This window comes from Emydura macquarii, unplaced genomic scaffold (assembly GCF_026122565.2).
Source record: "Emydura macquarii macquarii isolate MOO-44397 ecotype Brisbane River unplaced genomic scaffold, CSIRO-AGI_Emac_v2 contig_2473, whole genome shotgun sequence".
Classification (NCBI taxonomy): Eukaryota; Metazoa; Chordata; order Testudines; family Chelidae; genus Emydura; species Emydura macquarii.
The window spans coordinates 6,798,152-6,813,102 of record NW_027132610.1 but is presented as its reverse complement, the minus strand read 5'-3'; the positions used below and the strand labels follow the sequence as shown (position 1 = coordinate 6,813,102).

General features: G+C 39.9%; 1 protein-coding gene across 2 annotated transcripts in view; it reads left to right on the top strand.

The window, feature by feature from the left end:
* ATP8A2 (ATPase phospholipid transporting 8A2) overlaps nucleotides 1-14,951 on the top strand; it is a 523,365-nt gene that overhangs the window by 484,089 nt on the left and 24,325 nt on the right. For both annotated transcript variants that reach the window (XM_067562894.1, XM_067562893.1), the window contains 2 exons: nucleotides 6,597-6,685; nucleotides 13,650-13,754. In XM_067562894.1, coding sequence (XP_067418995.1) covers nucleotides 6,597-6,685; nucleotides 13,650-13,754 — 194 coding nt within the window. The remainder of the gene's footprint in view (nucleotides 1-6,596; nucleotides 6,686-13,649; nucleotides 13,755-14,951) is intronic.

The following is a 14,951-nucleotide window of genomic DNA, read 5'->3' as shown; positions in this document are numbered from 1 at the left end:
TGACAGGCCTATAAATACCGGCTCATACTGTTTATACTTTTTAAATATTGGCACAACATTAGCTTCCTTCCAGTCTTCTGGAACTTCCCTAGTGTTCCAAGACTTATTGAAAATCAACATTAACAGTCCAGAGAGCTCCTCAGCTAGCTCTTTTGAAATTCTTAGATGCAAATTATCTGGGCTTTCTGATTTAAAAATGTCTAATTTTAATAGTTAATGTTTAACATCCTACTGAGATACTAATGTAATGGAAAGAGTGTTATCATCATATGATGAGACTACATCATATGTTTTTCCCCGAATATAGAACAGAAATATTTATTGAATACTTCTGCCTTTTCTGCATTATTATTGATAATTCCACGATTTTCAGATACTAATGGACTAATACCATTCTCACGATTCTTTTTGTTCCTAATATACTTTAAAAATTAATTATTGTCCTCAACTCTGCTGGCCAGAAAATTCTCCTGGTGTCCCTTGGCTACTCTTATCAATTTTCTACAATTCCTAACTTCTGACTTATATTCATTGCTATCAACCTCCTCTTTCTTCCATTTGTTATATATTATTTTTTTATCATTGCTTTCAGTTCCTTTCTAAACAAAGTAGTTTTTTAACCAATACGGCCTTCTTCCTCAATTATGGGATTCCAGATTTTTGGGCATCTAGTGAAGTGTTTTTAAACAATGCCCAATTATCATTCACATTTTTCGTATTAAATTCTCCCAGCTGATTTGGCTTATAATTGTTTTCAGCTTTGTGAAATTGGCTCTTTTTAAGCACCAAGTATATATATTACTGGTCTGGATTTTATTCTGCTTGCATATTAGAAATGTGATCAAGTCATGCTCACTTGTACATAAGCTACCATTAATTCCCTTTGCTTGAAATCAAATCCGAAATTCTTACTAGCTGTATAGTTCACTAAATTAAACCATGCAGCGCTTTGTAAAGCCGTTCATGTTGGTTTGCAAAATCATCACACTTATCTGTGTGGAAGGTGGCTCTCATCTTTGTAGCATGTGAGCACCTCACGATTATCAATGGATTTATCCTCACAACACCCATATGAGTTACTGCAGATAGGAAACAAAGTCACAGAGAAACTGAGGTATGTCTACACTGAACAGTTAACCTGGGTAATTGGCACCCTGGTCTGAGCACCCAGGTTTACCTAGCCAAGGTGTGAGCATCTTCATTGCAAAACCCTAAAAAAAGAGGCAGTTACAGACAAAAAGACATCCTTTAAAAATCAGAAGTCACATCCTACTGAGGAAGATAGAAAGGAGCATAAACTCTGGCAAGTCAAGTGTAAAAGTATAATTAGGAAGGCCAAAAAAGAAATATGAAGAGCAACTGGCAAAAGAAAGACACAAAAACCAACAGCAAAATTTTTTTAAGTACATCAGAAGCAGGAAGTTTGCCAAACAATCAGTGGGCCTCTGGATGATTGAGATGTTAAAGGAGCACTCAGGGAAGACAAGGCCATTGTGGAAAAGCTAAATGAATTCTTTGCATCAGTCTGCACTGCAGAGGATGTGAGGGACATGCCCACACTTGAGCTATTCTCTTAAAATCATAGAAGATTAGGGTTGGAAGGGACCTCAAGAGGTCATCTAGTCCAACCCCCTGCTCAAAGCAGGACCAACCCAACTAAATCATCCCAGCAAGGGCTTTTTCAAGCCGGATCTTAAAAACCTCTAAGGATGGAGATTCCATCACCTGCCTTGGTAACGTCTTCCTCATCATCATCACCTTCCTCATCATCACCAGCGGCCATCATTCTGGCACCTCCCAAGGGCTACAAATTTCTCTTCACCTGCCCACAGGTTGGGATGCAACTTTCATAATATGTTACGCTGACACTGCTACATCTAATGCATATTCAGTAGGGGTTTCTCCCTTCTTTCTTATTTATATTTCCTCCCCCTACTAATGTTGGGGTGTTCTTCTTCTATAGGTTAGTATATTAATAATCTCAACTTATTATCATATACCACAATTAGTTGCCATGGCATTCTTGTGATTGGATATTCTTTCAAAAACTTTCCAGAAGCTGGTATTAGCTCATGTTTCCATGTTTGGCTGATGTCATTATGGACAAAATTCCCTCTCATACTCTATTTCCAGTTCCCCAAAACTCAAGGGTGACCATTAGCTCATTTGTCTGTGACAAAGTTCATAGGCCTCAAGCCTTATGCTAACAGCCAAAGATAATGTCTCACAGGAGACAGGTCTACCGGTTCCTTGAATATAATAATAATGCTAAATATAATAAAGGCAGAATATAATGAAGGCAGGGCAGTCAGGAATGCCTGCTTTCAGTTCCTACCCCGCACCAAGGGAAAGTCAAGCAGGATCATGAAGGACAATGTTGCTTGCATGTTCCATATCAAGAAACAGAGAGGAGCAAGATCTCCCTTCCTGTATGCTGAAACTGTAAGTTATGAAACTGGTTTATGACCTATCAGGTTCAGATCTCAGCCATTTACCTTCTTGGAAGTCAGAACATCACAGCTGATATGCTCTGGAGACATTTCTCCCAGGACTATGAATGGGAGTTGGACTCTCAAATCCTTCATGATGTAAATATAGTAAAGGGACTTCCCCCTGTATGAGGCTATATGATTTAGGGTGTGTTTAGGATGAATGTACTGTCATTTTTCTATGGAGAGGAGGTAGCTCCTCCCTCTGAGAAAGTGAGAGGATGTGGCCCTTCCCCTCAGAGTGAAGTGATTGTTGGAGGAGAAGAAGGGGGTGGTGGAGGGACAAAGGCAGGCAGTGAGGAGCCAGATAGAGAGACAGGGAGAAACAGAGAGTCTGTGTGTCAGCTGAGAGAAATAGGAAGAGGGAAAGGACAGAGAGAGGAATGGAAGGAAACTGGGACTGAGAGAAATCAAAAGTAAGGGTATGTCTATACTTCTCTAGGTGTGTCGGCACTGCCAGATTGATGCCGCGAGATCAACTGAGCGGGTAGCGGAGACCTACTCAGTCATTCCCGGAAGTGCTCTCCCGTCAACGCTGTAAATCCAGCCCTGCATAAAGCTACACTACATAGCTTGCGTATCTCCCGTCGACTGCCACCGACAGTGTAGACCAGGCCTAAATTGAAAGACTGAAATTGAGCAGGACAGACGGATGTGCAGAAGAACGTCTCTGTAATTCATAGTTGGCTAGTTGTCAGGCCATGTTTGATGGCGTATTCCTAAGCATAAGTTCCTCTTTTTTCCTGATCACTGGTTCCAGTTATCTCCTGTCATTGATTCACGCGGTCCCAGAGATTCAGAACAGGATCTGTCAGCTCCAGAGGATCTGTGAGCAAGCTTCATGGCAGTTGAGTCCATCTCTTCAGGAAGTCATGAGAGGCTCTTGGCTGACTCGGGCATTAGACAGAACCCAGTGAGATATCTGGGGAAAGGGAAACCTTGAACTAAATAAAAATAATAACCTATAAGATAAGCCTGTGTATACACAGAGAGATATAGATATATTTATTTTTAGAATGGTTATATTTAGTTAAGTACACTTAGCAGTAAGTCATTTTTGTGAGTGTTATTTGAATCATTATAATTTTTTTCATTATATATATTCTTCATCTATTTAATGTTATATTAAGTAGGTGGAATCTGGTTTCATTTGTTCCGGTTTAAATAAAATCCCTATTATGCTATTTTTTAACTTCCCTGTTCAGTATTTCTAATATGCAAATCTCTTTAGCATCTAAGTACAAACTGATGTTTACCATTGCCCACAGAACAAAAGCCACCCAATTGTGTATCATGAGGTCTATGCAGGTAGGCAGAGCTGGTCAAAATGGTTCAATTTTTGAATTTCAAGAAAAATAATTGTGATATTTCACCCCTGTTTTTTTACTGGCTCTACTTCTGATAACTAGTGGGTATAACCTCTTGCTGAAGTGGTTGGGTGCTGTGCTGTTGGTGAAGTTGGATCTGAGTGCTATCTCCACTACTGCCATGAAATTCCTAGTAGCTGGTGTGCTGGATGGTGACAACTATGAAACCTTAGGTGTCTTTACTATGATACACAATATTTCTGTTATTGTTTTTATCAGTTTTTGGTTTGTCAATTTGCAACTTCTCTAATGGCAGAGCACAGTTCGGTCTCTTATCTCACTTTGTAGAAGATCCTAACAATGCTGTTGTTTATTGATTGTTTATGGGAGTGCCCACAACATGCTTGGTGTTTTCCAAATCTTTAAGAGAAGTTGATCCCTTCTCTGAGGTGCGTGCAGCCTAAGGACAGACAGACAAATAGAGTTTAGGGCAAAAGTCGCCAAACTATGGGGTGCACCCCCTAGGGGGCCATGGAGGAACCTTCAGGGGGGCTCGGTGGGGCCTGGGCCAGCCCCCACAAGGGCAGGGAGGAAGCACTACTCCCCTCTTTGCTCCAGACCCCTCCACCCCCGGCTGCGACCCTGCTTCCAGCCCAGGCCCTGGCTCCCGGACCTGTCTGTGGCCCAGCACCTGTGGCCCCGTTCCCAGGCCTAGGCCCCGGGGCTGCAGCTCCAGCCCCCATCCCAGCCCTGGGCTCCCAACTATGGCTCCTAGGGGGGCATGGACCAGGTAAGGGGGGACACAACCCCAAAAGTTTGGGGATCACTGGTTTAGGAGAAGGAGAACAACAATAGATGATGTATATATAAGTTAACTTGATTCACTTGATTCCATTTAATCAACAGAATGGCAGAAATGGGTATTTAGGGGGATGTCTGCACTGCAATAAAAAGCCCACAAGCCTGAATCAGCTGACCTGGGCCAGCCAAAGCTGTGCTGAGGGCTTTTTATTTCAATGTAGATGTACCCCAGGAGGAACGTAAATGTGGACAAGGAAGGGGCCTTACAGACAGGCTCATAGAGGTTGTACCAAGCAGAGGGGACTATGTGGCATGCACGCAATTGTATGAGAGGCTAGGATGTATGAAGTTAGGATCAGTGACAAAGTGATAGGGGCAGAGGAATTTCACTGTGATATGGGTACTTATAAACAAATCGAATAATGAGAGACCAAGGAGAACTCCCGATGTTGCAGGAAGATGTACTGGCAGTTGAACATGTGGCTGAATCAATACTGAAGCAGTGCCTCTGCATGATGTGAGGGCTTTTTTCTCCTGAAGTGTAAAATGTGAAGGTCCTCACCACCATGTGTAATTGAAAATCCTGCAGTACTTATCACAAATTCAAATTTGTGTTTATATTCAAATTCAAAAGTGTGTATATTCTTTTTACACTCTATGGGTACCTACGTTCACTCTCTCTGTCTACCTAAATTCCCCTGAAATTCCCCACAATGTTCTTTTTCACATCTTTCCAAAATTGTTGAGCAGTGGTGTTGCACTGTTAAATCAAATATCCCTGCCTTTCATTGGTGGGCCAGCTGATCCATTTGTGTGAATCTGTGAAAATCAAGATCCTATCCTGACAGGTGCCTTTGGATGCCTTAAAGATGTATATAATTAAGAGGATGTGTGTCTTTGGGTGTGTGTGTGTACTTTGCATGGAATACAAGATAATGTGGAATAAAAATTTATAAGATTAAATATGGCACAGAAACATCATTCACGAACACTGACAGAATAAATGAGTTACACAGTTCATCCCAAAGAAGCATTCACAGAACACCTCACCATCACATTCCCTATATATGTCACATTTCTAGAAAACAAAATTTAGTTAAACATTTTTATAGGAGCTATTTTTTTTATCCCTCCCCCTGTAGTGAGGTCCCCTGGTTACCATTAGTCTAAATGTACCTGGTTCAGAGGGGAGACATAAAAAACCCCTCTAAAAATTGCCTAACATAAATTTTCTATAAATAGCACTGTTATGCCTTCAAGTAAATTTACCTTGGGGCCTTCCAGGGCTAGATGTGAGTGCTGGGCTCCACTGAATTCTAGAAATAATTCTGTCCAAATGATAAAGCTTTTGTTCCTAACCCTGCAAGGATGTGAGATATTAGACGTTCCAAAGTGTGTGGAAAATTTGTAACAGGGATAGACGTGAACTTTGCCCATCCTGGATCTCAGGTAGGAGAAATTTTGGGAGGAAATTCCATATTTAAGTGGGAGAAGGCTGACACATTTCTGTGGCAGACTGATGAATTTTTTAAATGACGGCTATTTGAAGCTGCTGAGAGGTCTGGAATGTTCAAATGAGTCCTGAAGGGATTAGTAGGCAGCGGACAAGAAAAGTGGTTGACAGTACATGCTAAATGTATACATCACATGGCTCTGGATATGTGGCTATATTCATGTGTGGATATGTGGAGTCACAGATTTGTATCAACAGAGGGCATAGCAATAAGGTATGATTTGTGTGTGTATATGTAAAACATTCTGACATCCTTTGGAATAAAAGAGATGATACCAGTATAAAGTATCATTACCATTTATTTATTATAGGCCTGATCCAAATCCCAGCAAAGTCAATGAGATTCTTTCCACTGACTTCAATAGGCTTTGGATCCGGTCCTGTATGCCTATTTAATAATGTCATCTACCTGTTCTTTTCAACCCACCACCTACTCACTATGATAGGAAGATGATTCATGCCTTAATTATTTCTGTTTCTTCATAGGCAGGAATGGTGCTGAGATGTGGATACTTCTGGCTTGGTTTATTTCTGGTGCCCACTGCATGCCTTATTAAAGACGTGGCATGGAGAGCGTAAGTTTAAAAGATACAACTAATTATATTTGTTGCAGAAATCAATCTTAGTGTATAGTTCATTCAGTTCAGTTTTTTTCAATCGCACAAGTACCAACACTTTATCTGAATGCTAAATTATGGTGACATTTCTGCGGAAGTACTTACAGCATCTGTCTCAAAGCTGTGTGATTTCATCATCTGTAATAACACAAGCAATATAAATGGATTAATAGCCAAGATATCCATGAAGTGAAGTGTTTCCAAGGGTACATGCTTTACTATGGTCAAGAAAGTTCTTTCTTCTTGTGATTATTTGCATTGTATGCTTCTTACTGTGGGCCAATTGATTCAGGCCCCAAAGATGTCCTGTCTGCATTAGTGGGAGACAAAACTTTATTCGTTTTGACTAGTATCCATAAAGTAGAGCGTAATCGTACATTAATTTGTAGACAGAAAAACAGTCTCTTTCTGTATAGGTAATTATTTTGTACTTTGTCTGGCCATTTCATTTTAAGCCTGTTTGCCCTATGGCTTGTCAGCTACTCTTAGGCCTCTCCTTCCACAGTGAGGCTTTCTGGACACACTTGGCACAGAGGATGATAGTGCTGAGACTTGACTGCTGGAGGAAAGTCCTAATGACTCCTTCTCTCACACAAGGAAGATCAAGTTCAGCTGAAAAGCATATGCTTCCTGAGTTGGAAGCATTGAGGAAAGTAAGTCTCACAGAACTTAGAGATAAAAGAGACAGACTTCATCATCTACTCCAACTCCTTGCAAAGAAGGATTGTTCTTTATTGTAGAATTATTGGTGTTTTGTCTAGTTTAGTTTTAAATGTCTCAACCCATAAGGTTTCCACTCCTTGTCTTGGAAAAGTGACCTAACAGATTTTAACAGTCAGAAATTTTTTTCTTGATATTCAGCCTAAAGTAAGTGATTCTCATGTACTCAGAATAGAGAGAGTTTTGTATCACTGTATTAGCTGTGCCTTTCTCTTTGAAGAAGAAGAGTGATGATCTGAAGAAAGCATTACCATTATGTTCCACATTAAAGGTACTGCCATGTTTCACTACCTTCTACAGAGGAAGGCCCAGGGATTTTCCAGGATTGGCAGTAGTATTGCAGATCTTCACTGAAGTGGAGTAAGGTGACCAGATAGATAGCAAGTTAGAAAAATTCGGACACTTTTTTTTTTTAGGTGGGGGTGTACAGTTGCCTATATAAGATACATCCCCTAATATTGAGACAGTCTCGATAATATCGGGACATCTGGTCACCCTAGAATGGAGTAGGAGGATAGCAAGGTTAATATGTGATTTGTCACAAAGCCATAAGGTGAAAGCCTCAGAACCTGTAATCTGTCCACCCTGGATCAAATTCTCGGCCAGCTGGGGTAGTCTCTTCTTTAGAGAAAGAGCAGAAGGACAGAAGTAATCAAGAAAATACAGTAGAAAGTAAGACAACCTCCCCAAAACACACACACACATCTCAAATGTCAGCATAAAAGGATAAGTCAGGCTACATGTATAGATGGTGTACATTTGTTTTTCTGGCTCGATAGTACAGCAAAATTAAATTGTTGTACTTTCCTAACAAAAATCAGTAACAATTTTTTAAAATATTTCCCTTCCCTCCATTAAAGTTCATTGGGTTAACTTTCATGAGCTGCATTGCAATCCGTAGCTTTAACATCAGTAATGTAACATTTCCATTGGAGCCTGATATGATTTAATATGGCCACTGTACTACAGTAAAACAGCAAGAGTCCTGTGGCACCTTAAAGACTAACAAATTTATTTAGGCATAGCTTTCGTGAGCAGAAATCCACTTCATCGGATGCAAGGACTACAGTGTTTTGTACTACAGTGTTTTGTTGTATTCAGTGAGACTTCTTTGTTGAAAATAATAGAACAAGTCCAACAATTACTGAGGCCACAATGTCAAACTTGGGTAACCTAAAGTAAGGCTTCTAAGTGGCCTGATTTTCACCTCAGTTAATTAGTGTGACTAAGGCCCCAGTCCTGCACAGAGTTATTATGCATTACTTAACTTTACCTACTTTGAAGTCAGTGGGACTATTCTTGTGATTAAAGGTACATATATGTGTAACTGTTTGCAGGAATAGGGCTTAAATATGGATGTAGGTGTCTAACGTTAGCCATCTGATTTTGAAAATGTTTGTCTAGATGGTTAGTGCGGGTCAAACTTGTCTCCTCAAGTTGCCTTCTTTTCTCATCAGTGTTCAGTAATAATGACTAAAAAGTTGTAAAATCTCGTAAAGAGCTGATTGTGAGAAACTATTAGTCATTAAAATGTCTGTTCCTGACAGTCTGAATAATTCTTTTTTTTAATATTTCTTAGTGAGATTTCAGCAACAGTGTCTTTTCACTGGTTCATACCAGGATTGTACATAGATTGTGAAGCTCACTAGATAAATATAGATTGATTTACTGGGTATTGTCCAATAGATTTTAAACAGGAGACCCCTATCAATGTTCAGCAAGAAATCTGTTCTCCCAAACGAGATATTTTAGTCGTCACTGTAAAATTAACACCATTAACATTTAAACTAGAATAAATTAAATGACACAGCTATCAGCACTACCATATGTAAGGAGTAAAGGTCTGTTTCCTTTCCAAGAGACTTGCCATGCAAAATTTGAGATATGACCAAAGCCCCTGGAAATCAGAAGAACTAAGACAGCATTTTTCTGCAGCAGTGGCTACATGCTGCTGTCTATAATTCAGCAGAATCCATTGTCAGACATAAAATTCCAGAAGCTCTGGCTTTTCATGGTTATGGAATTTACCCCTTTCATTTCCTTTAGGACATGAAGCATATGTCCACAGAAAGGGCATTCCTGTGACCCAAAAGACATATGCTAAATTTCAATACGGAATGCTGCCAGAATGGAGTAAGTGCAGAGTACAGATTACATCTGGTAGAATACTGAAAGGGACAAGAACAAGTATATTTCCAGACCCAGGCACTTCTTTTTATTTCTAAACTGGGACACTATATCCCATTCTAGAAATTTGTAATGTTGGCAAGTTCAGCTAGTTTTATATTTCCTTTGTTATGTAGCCTACAGTTGTCAACATACCTCTTATCTCCCATGTTCCCTGCAGCTCTGTGCCTGAAACCCCTTTACTGAACCAGTAAAATGTGGAAAACTTTCCTTTCTTTTCAGAAAGAAGAGGAAGCTTACTATTAAGTACTTGGCTCCAATACCACATTGTTAACTCTGGCCCCAATTTCCTAATTTCAACTTTGGAAAATATACAGGGGTTGTTTCTTTCTTACAAAAGCCCATTTCTGCAACTCTTCCAATAAGAAGCACTTACTAAGGGTACAGTTACACTACAGCGTTTACAGGGGCGAGAGCTCTCCCGTCGACTTAATTACTCCAGCCCCCGCAAGTGGCAGTAACTACGTCGGCAGGAGAAGCTCTCCCGCTGACAGTGCTGTCCACATAGGCGCGTAAGTCGCTGTAACTTACATTGCTCAGAGGGCTGGCTTATTCACACCCCTGAGCAACATAACTTATAGTGACGGAAGCCGTAGTGTATATGTAGCCTAAGTTGAGTGGTCCACTGAAGTCAATGGGACTACTTGTGGGAGTAAGTGCTGCTCTGTAGTTAGGGTGGCAGAATCTGGCTCATATTATCCGATGAAACAATTTGTTGTAGTGAATTGGGACAAGGGGACCAAAGTGATTAATATTGCTCTTGAAACGTGTCTCATAGTGATGTTGTCAGAGTTTCCAGGCGTCACCCGATAATTAATAAATCTTGAAATGCATAAAAGATCTAGGCCTTCTAAAGGCCAGGTTGTGCCCATCTGCTCTGCCAATGGAGAAGATGAGGGGAGGCCCTAAAGAGCCCTCCACATCCTCCTTCCTTGCAGCCCTGTGCTGCCACAGCTGGGCACAGATAAAATTCCTGGGATGCACAAAATGCTCTATGAGCCCCTGGGGCACAAAACGCCTCAGAAAGGAGGAAGGTGGTGGCCATGGCAGAACTGGCATGGTGTTCAGAAAGAGAATATGAAACACCCATCACCGGGGTGCATCTGCAGGCACATGCCGCCAAAATTCCTCTCAGCTCTTCCCCTATGGTAACGAGGCTCTGCACCACCCCCAGCATGGGGGATGTCTAAAAGGCGCAGTTAACCCCTCCATGCTTTTCTGTTCTACTATGGGTATGAGACAGGTTTTCTTGAGGAAAATCTGTCTTTCTACAGCACTTCCACTTCCTTCTAACCAATAATATAGAACAGGGGATTTCATGTTAATGAGAAATGATCACAGATCTAGGATATTTTGTGAAGTGTGAGGCACAGCTAGGACCCGGCCCTTTCTTTTCCTGTTTCAAAAGTTAATTTCTGCCATTCTGAAACAAAGCAGTTGGGGAAAGTGCCTGTTCCTGCCCCCACTGAAGTCCATGGGAAGTTTGCCATTGACTCCAGTGGGAGCAGGGTAAGGCCTTGAAGAATGAGTTTCATTTTGTAGCAACTATTGTTTAGAAACACATGGATAAATTATCGTTAGCCTCTTTTACAAATACTAAATTACCCAACATTACTGTCTCTTTTAATGAGGTCCTTACTCCAAGAAGTTATCCAATAATATGACAATGACATGGCTTGGTATCAGTACTTTCTAGATATCCAGCCAGGATGCAGTACCCACATAGTCCATCATTTTGTATTACTTAAAAGTAACTTTGATGCTCCTAGATGGCAAGGCAACAATATTTTATCCACATGGGTGAAATTTCTCAATGCATTGCTTGCTTTTGCTGTACTTCACTAATTGGACTCTCTGTTGCTGAGATCCTGTTATGTTTACATTCTGGATTCAGTATTCACTCTGGGAATGGAAAAGAAAAGCATCTCTCTAATCTCTTATGCTGCCTGGAAACTTGAAGATGAACATGGAGTCTTAGGAGAGATTGGATAATGTGTACTTTTCCAGATTTCCCTCTATTTGAAAACAGTTTCTGAAGGATTTTTTAATTCCAAACTTATTCAGACTTTAAAACTCCTCAAGTCCACAGTACTCGATATCGTCTCTTTTAAAGGCAGAGTATAAATTCAAGGTCAATGTTTTAACGTATTTCGTCAAATTAAGAGGAATGTGAAAGCAAAGTCAATTGGAAAGATTATAAGAGTTAATAGCCCAAAGCTTAAAGCAGGCTTTATCTCCTAAAAACTGTCTAAACTTCCAGTTCTCAAAGAGGAGGATGAGTCTAATCATTAGTCCAAGTAGCTACAGTAACTTGAATCTAATTAATTTTTGTGCAGTTCTAATATTCATGAAACTATAGACATTTTTAAATGTCCTGTTACTCTATTTTCATTCCCCATCAGTATATATCTGGGCTACCTCTCTTCATTTGATTTGTGTGTATTTATTTCTGTTTTTAAGCATATTGCTGATGTATGTTGGTAGGCATGTATTCTTTAATACTATGTGAGTCTCCTTTTCCTTACAGCCTCTCAGATTCCTCCTCTCTAACCCTTCGTTCTCTAGCTGCCTTTTCTTTTATGTTCAGCTGAATGTGTAGATCCACATTTACAAAAGTGGCCATTAATTTGGGGTGCCTCCACTTTTGACACTTGGGGCCTGATCCTGCACCATTTATGTTACTGAGAGCTGTGAATGCTTAGTCAAGCTGTGGGTGTCTAAAATTGGGTCTGCAAAATTACAAGTCACTTTTGAAAATGCTGTCCTTAAAAATAAGTAAATAAATAACAGTACCTGTAATATCAGCAAGGACTTTGTGTCCACAGTAATGGTGGTTTTTAGGAGGAGGAATAATGAATATTATGGAATTAATAATACGAATGTATCTTGATAACATTTTTAATGATGTGTACATCAGTCAATACCTCCCCAGAATAGAGACATTAAAATTGCATTTTGGATTATTGTGTGAAATTACATTTCTCTGTCTGCCTAGGATGTCTTTGCCATTTCTGGAATTGGAACATATCATTTTAATACTGAGAGGCAAATACTTTATCTTTTCAAGTCTATACTGGTGTCTCACGTAACACGACTCCATTTTGTTTCCAGTCCATTTTGCAGTCACATGTAAATCAATATTATCTCATGGGATACTCTTCCTCTGTTAAGTGACATAAATGAGGAGGCTGAAACTGTCCATTTAAGAAAGATATTCCTAGATAATTTAAAATTACTTTGTGAATATGCAGATAGAGGGCTAGATTCTCCCCTCACTTACACTAGCATAATTCAGGAGTGATGCCACTGAAGTCCGTGAATGATGATGTGAAACCTGAAACAAGGCCCAAGTTTCTTTCCTCCAGAGACACAAGCATTGCCTGTGTAAATTTAGTTGTGCCAGTGGTACAAAACTAAATTGTTCTTTGCATGCCAAAACTAAGAAAATAGGACACTGCCAGCCCTGTTACTTTATTTTTGGAAGCTGAGTGGAGAAGGAAGCATCTTTACAAGTCTAGCTAAATTGGAAATACTCATAAATGAAAATTAGAAGGTTTGAATGGCAATGATTGTCTAAGACTGCAATCAGTGCACCGCGATATATGGCTCAAAGGACAAAATGGAATCATGTTTTACTTCTATGAATATTCATTAAAACCCTGCTCTTTTGTTTGAATGACCGGGTCTTGAGCAGTCCCATGGCAGTGGTGTCAGGTCTCTGTAGTCCAGCAGTTCTGCACAGTTTAACACAGACAGAGTGTGCAGTTAAAGCAGACTAACTATACTGAGTTTATAGTCTTTCAGTTCTGCCCTTTTCATGTAACATTACCCTGACATTTTGAATCTGGACTAATTGCCATGCTTGTACACTCTTGCATTGCCCTATTTCCCAAATCTTTCCAAAGCAAAGGCTTTGTGCCTTTTTTGTCTGAGAAGGAAATTTGGTCTTTTACAGCCATCTGAATGTTTATGTGTTATTTGTTTTTGTTTTTTTTGTCTTTTCCTTGTGATACAGGGCCAAGCATACCTACCATAAAACTTTGCTGGAGCAGGTTCAGGAGTTGGAAACTAAATCCAAAGAACTGGGAAAAGCTATGCTTCGTGATAGTAATGGAAAGAGGTGGGGCAATCCATCCTAATTTAAAGAACAGACATTTCTCTTCCTTCACCTCCCAAGTTTCTTTTTTAATTCATACCTAATTCTAGATGGGGTCCTAACTATCCCCCTCTTTTTTATTCACCCATTTCTTTTTTTAAATCCATCTTTTCCACTTCATCTCTCCTGTCTTGTTGCTGCATGAGGCCAAATCTGAGACTCCAGCTCAAATCTCCTTCATGATGGCATGTTCCGCTACCACTTAGCTGCCAGGCCAGGCCATTTTAAAACTAAGTTTGTTGTATATTGGCTGATGTCAGATGAGAAAAAATGTTGACTATGACTCAGGACATGAAGAGTTTTAGGCCAGCATTAAAAGGAAGAATGGAAAAGGGAAAATAAGCTCTGCGTTGCTACCTGGCCCACTTAGTCTCACCTCGCAGCTTTTGTGCTCTCATTTTTCATCTGTAATTTATAGGGCTGTGATTACAGGCTTCTCAGCATAGTCTCTTGTGCTTCTCCCTTCTAGCCACACCATATGGACTGAACGTATTGCTGTTATTAAATGCTTCATTGTAAGGGAGCGTATATGTTGTGTGGGAACTTTTGTATGGTGTGAAAGCAGCTAAAGAAAATCATAGTGAAGCTTTTGCTTCAGACAGTTTCATTTACCTCTTTAGAAAGTGGCTCTGGCTCAGCAAATCAGAAAGCTTCCTGAGTTCAAAAAGGGTTTATAACTAATTCTTGTGTTCCTTAAACAATATGGCACCATATGACCTGCTAAGAAACTACATGATCATTAAACTGGATTTTAGCAAACCTTATAAACTAGCAAACTGAGTGGAATGGGGCTTTTAAAAAGATTTCATTCTTCCAGGGCAAGGTCATCCTTTGAGTCTTTGATGTCTATTCTAAGGTAAACTAATTGCCATATTGTAGCTGCTGCTGTGGCAAGCTGGATAATAAATTTGCAGCTTAATTTCTTTATAGATAGTGCCTGCCAAGTCACAAGTTGCCAAGAAGTGAATTTGCTACCAGGACTAATACACTAAAAAGCTTTAGAGATTCCCTAGTATGAATTTTAATATGTTTGTATAATATGCCCTTAGTGCCCAGATCTCACTCTCAGGGATCAAGATCCAAGGAAAAAGAGTACAAAACAAAAAAAGAAAACCCAAAATGTGTAGGGGTCATTTTAATTAACAGTGAGTCACTTTCTGC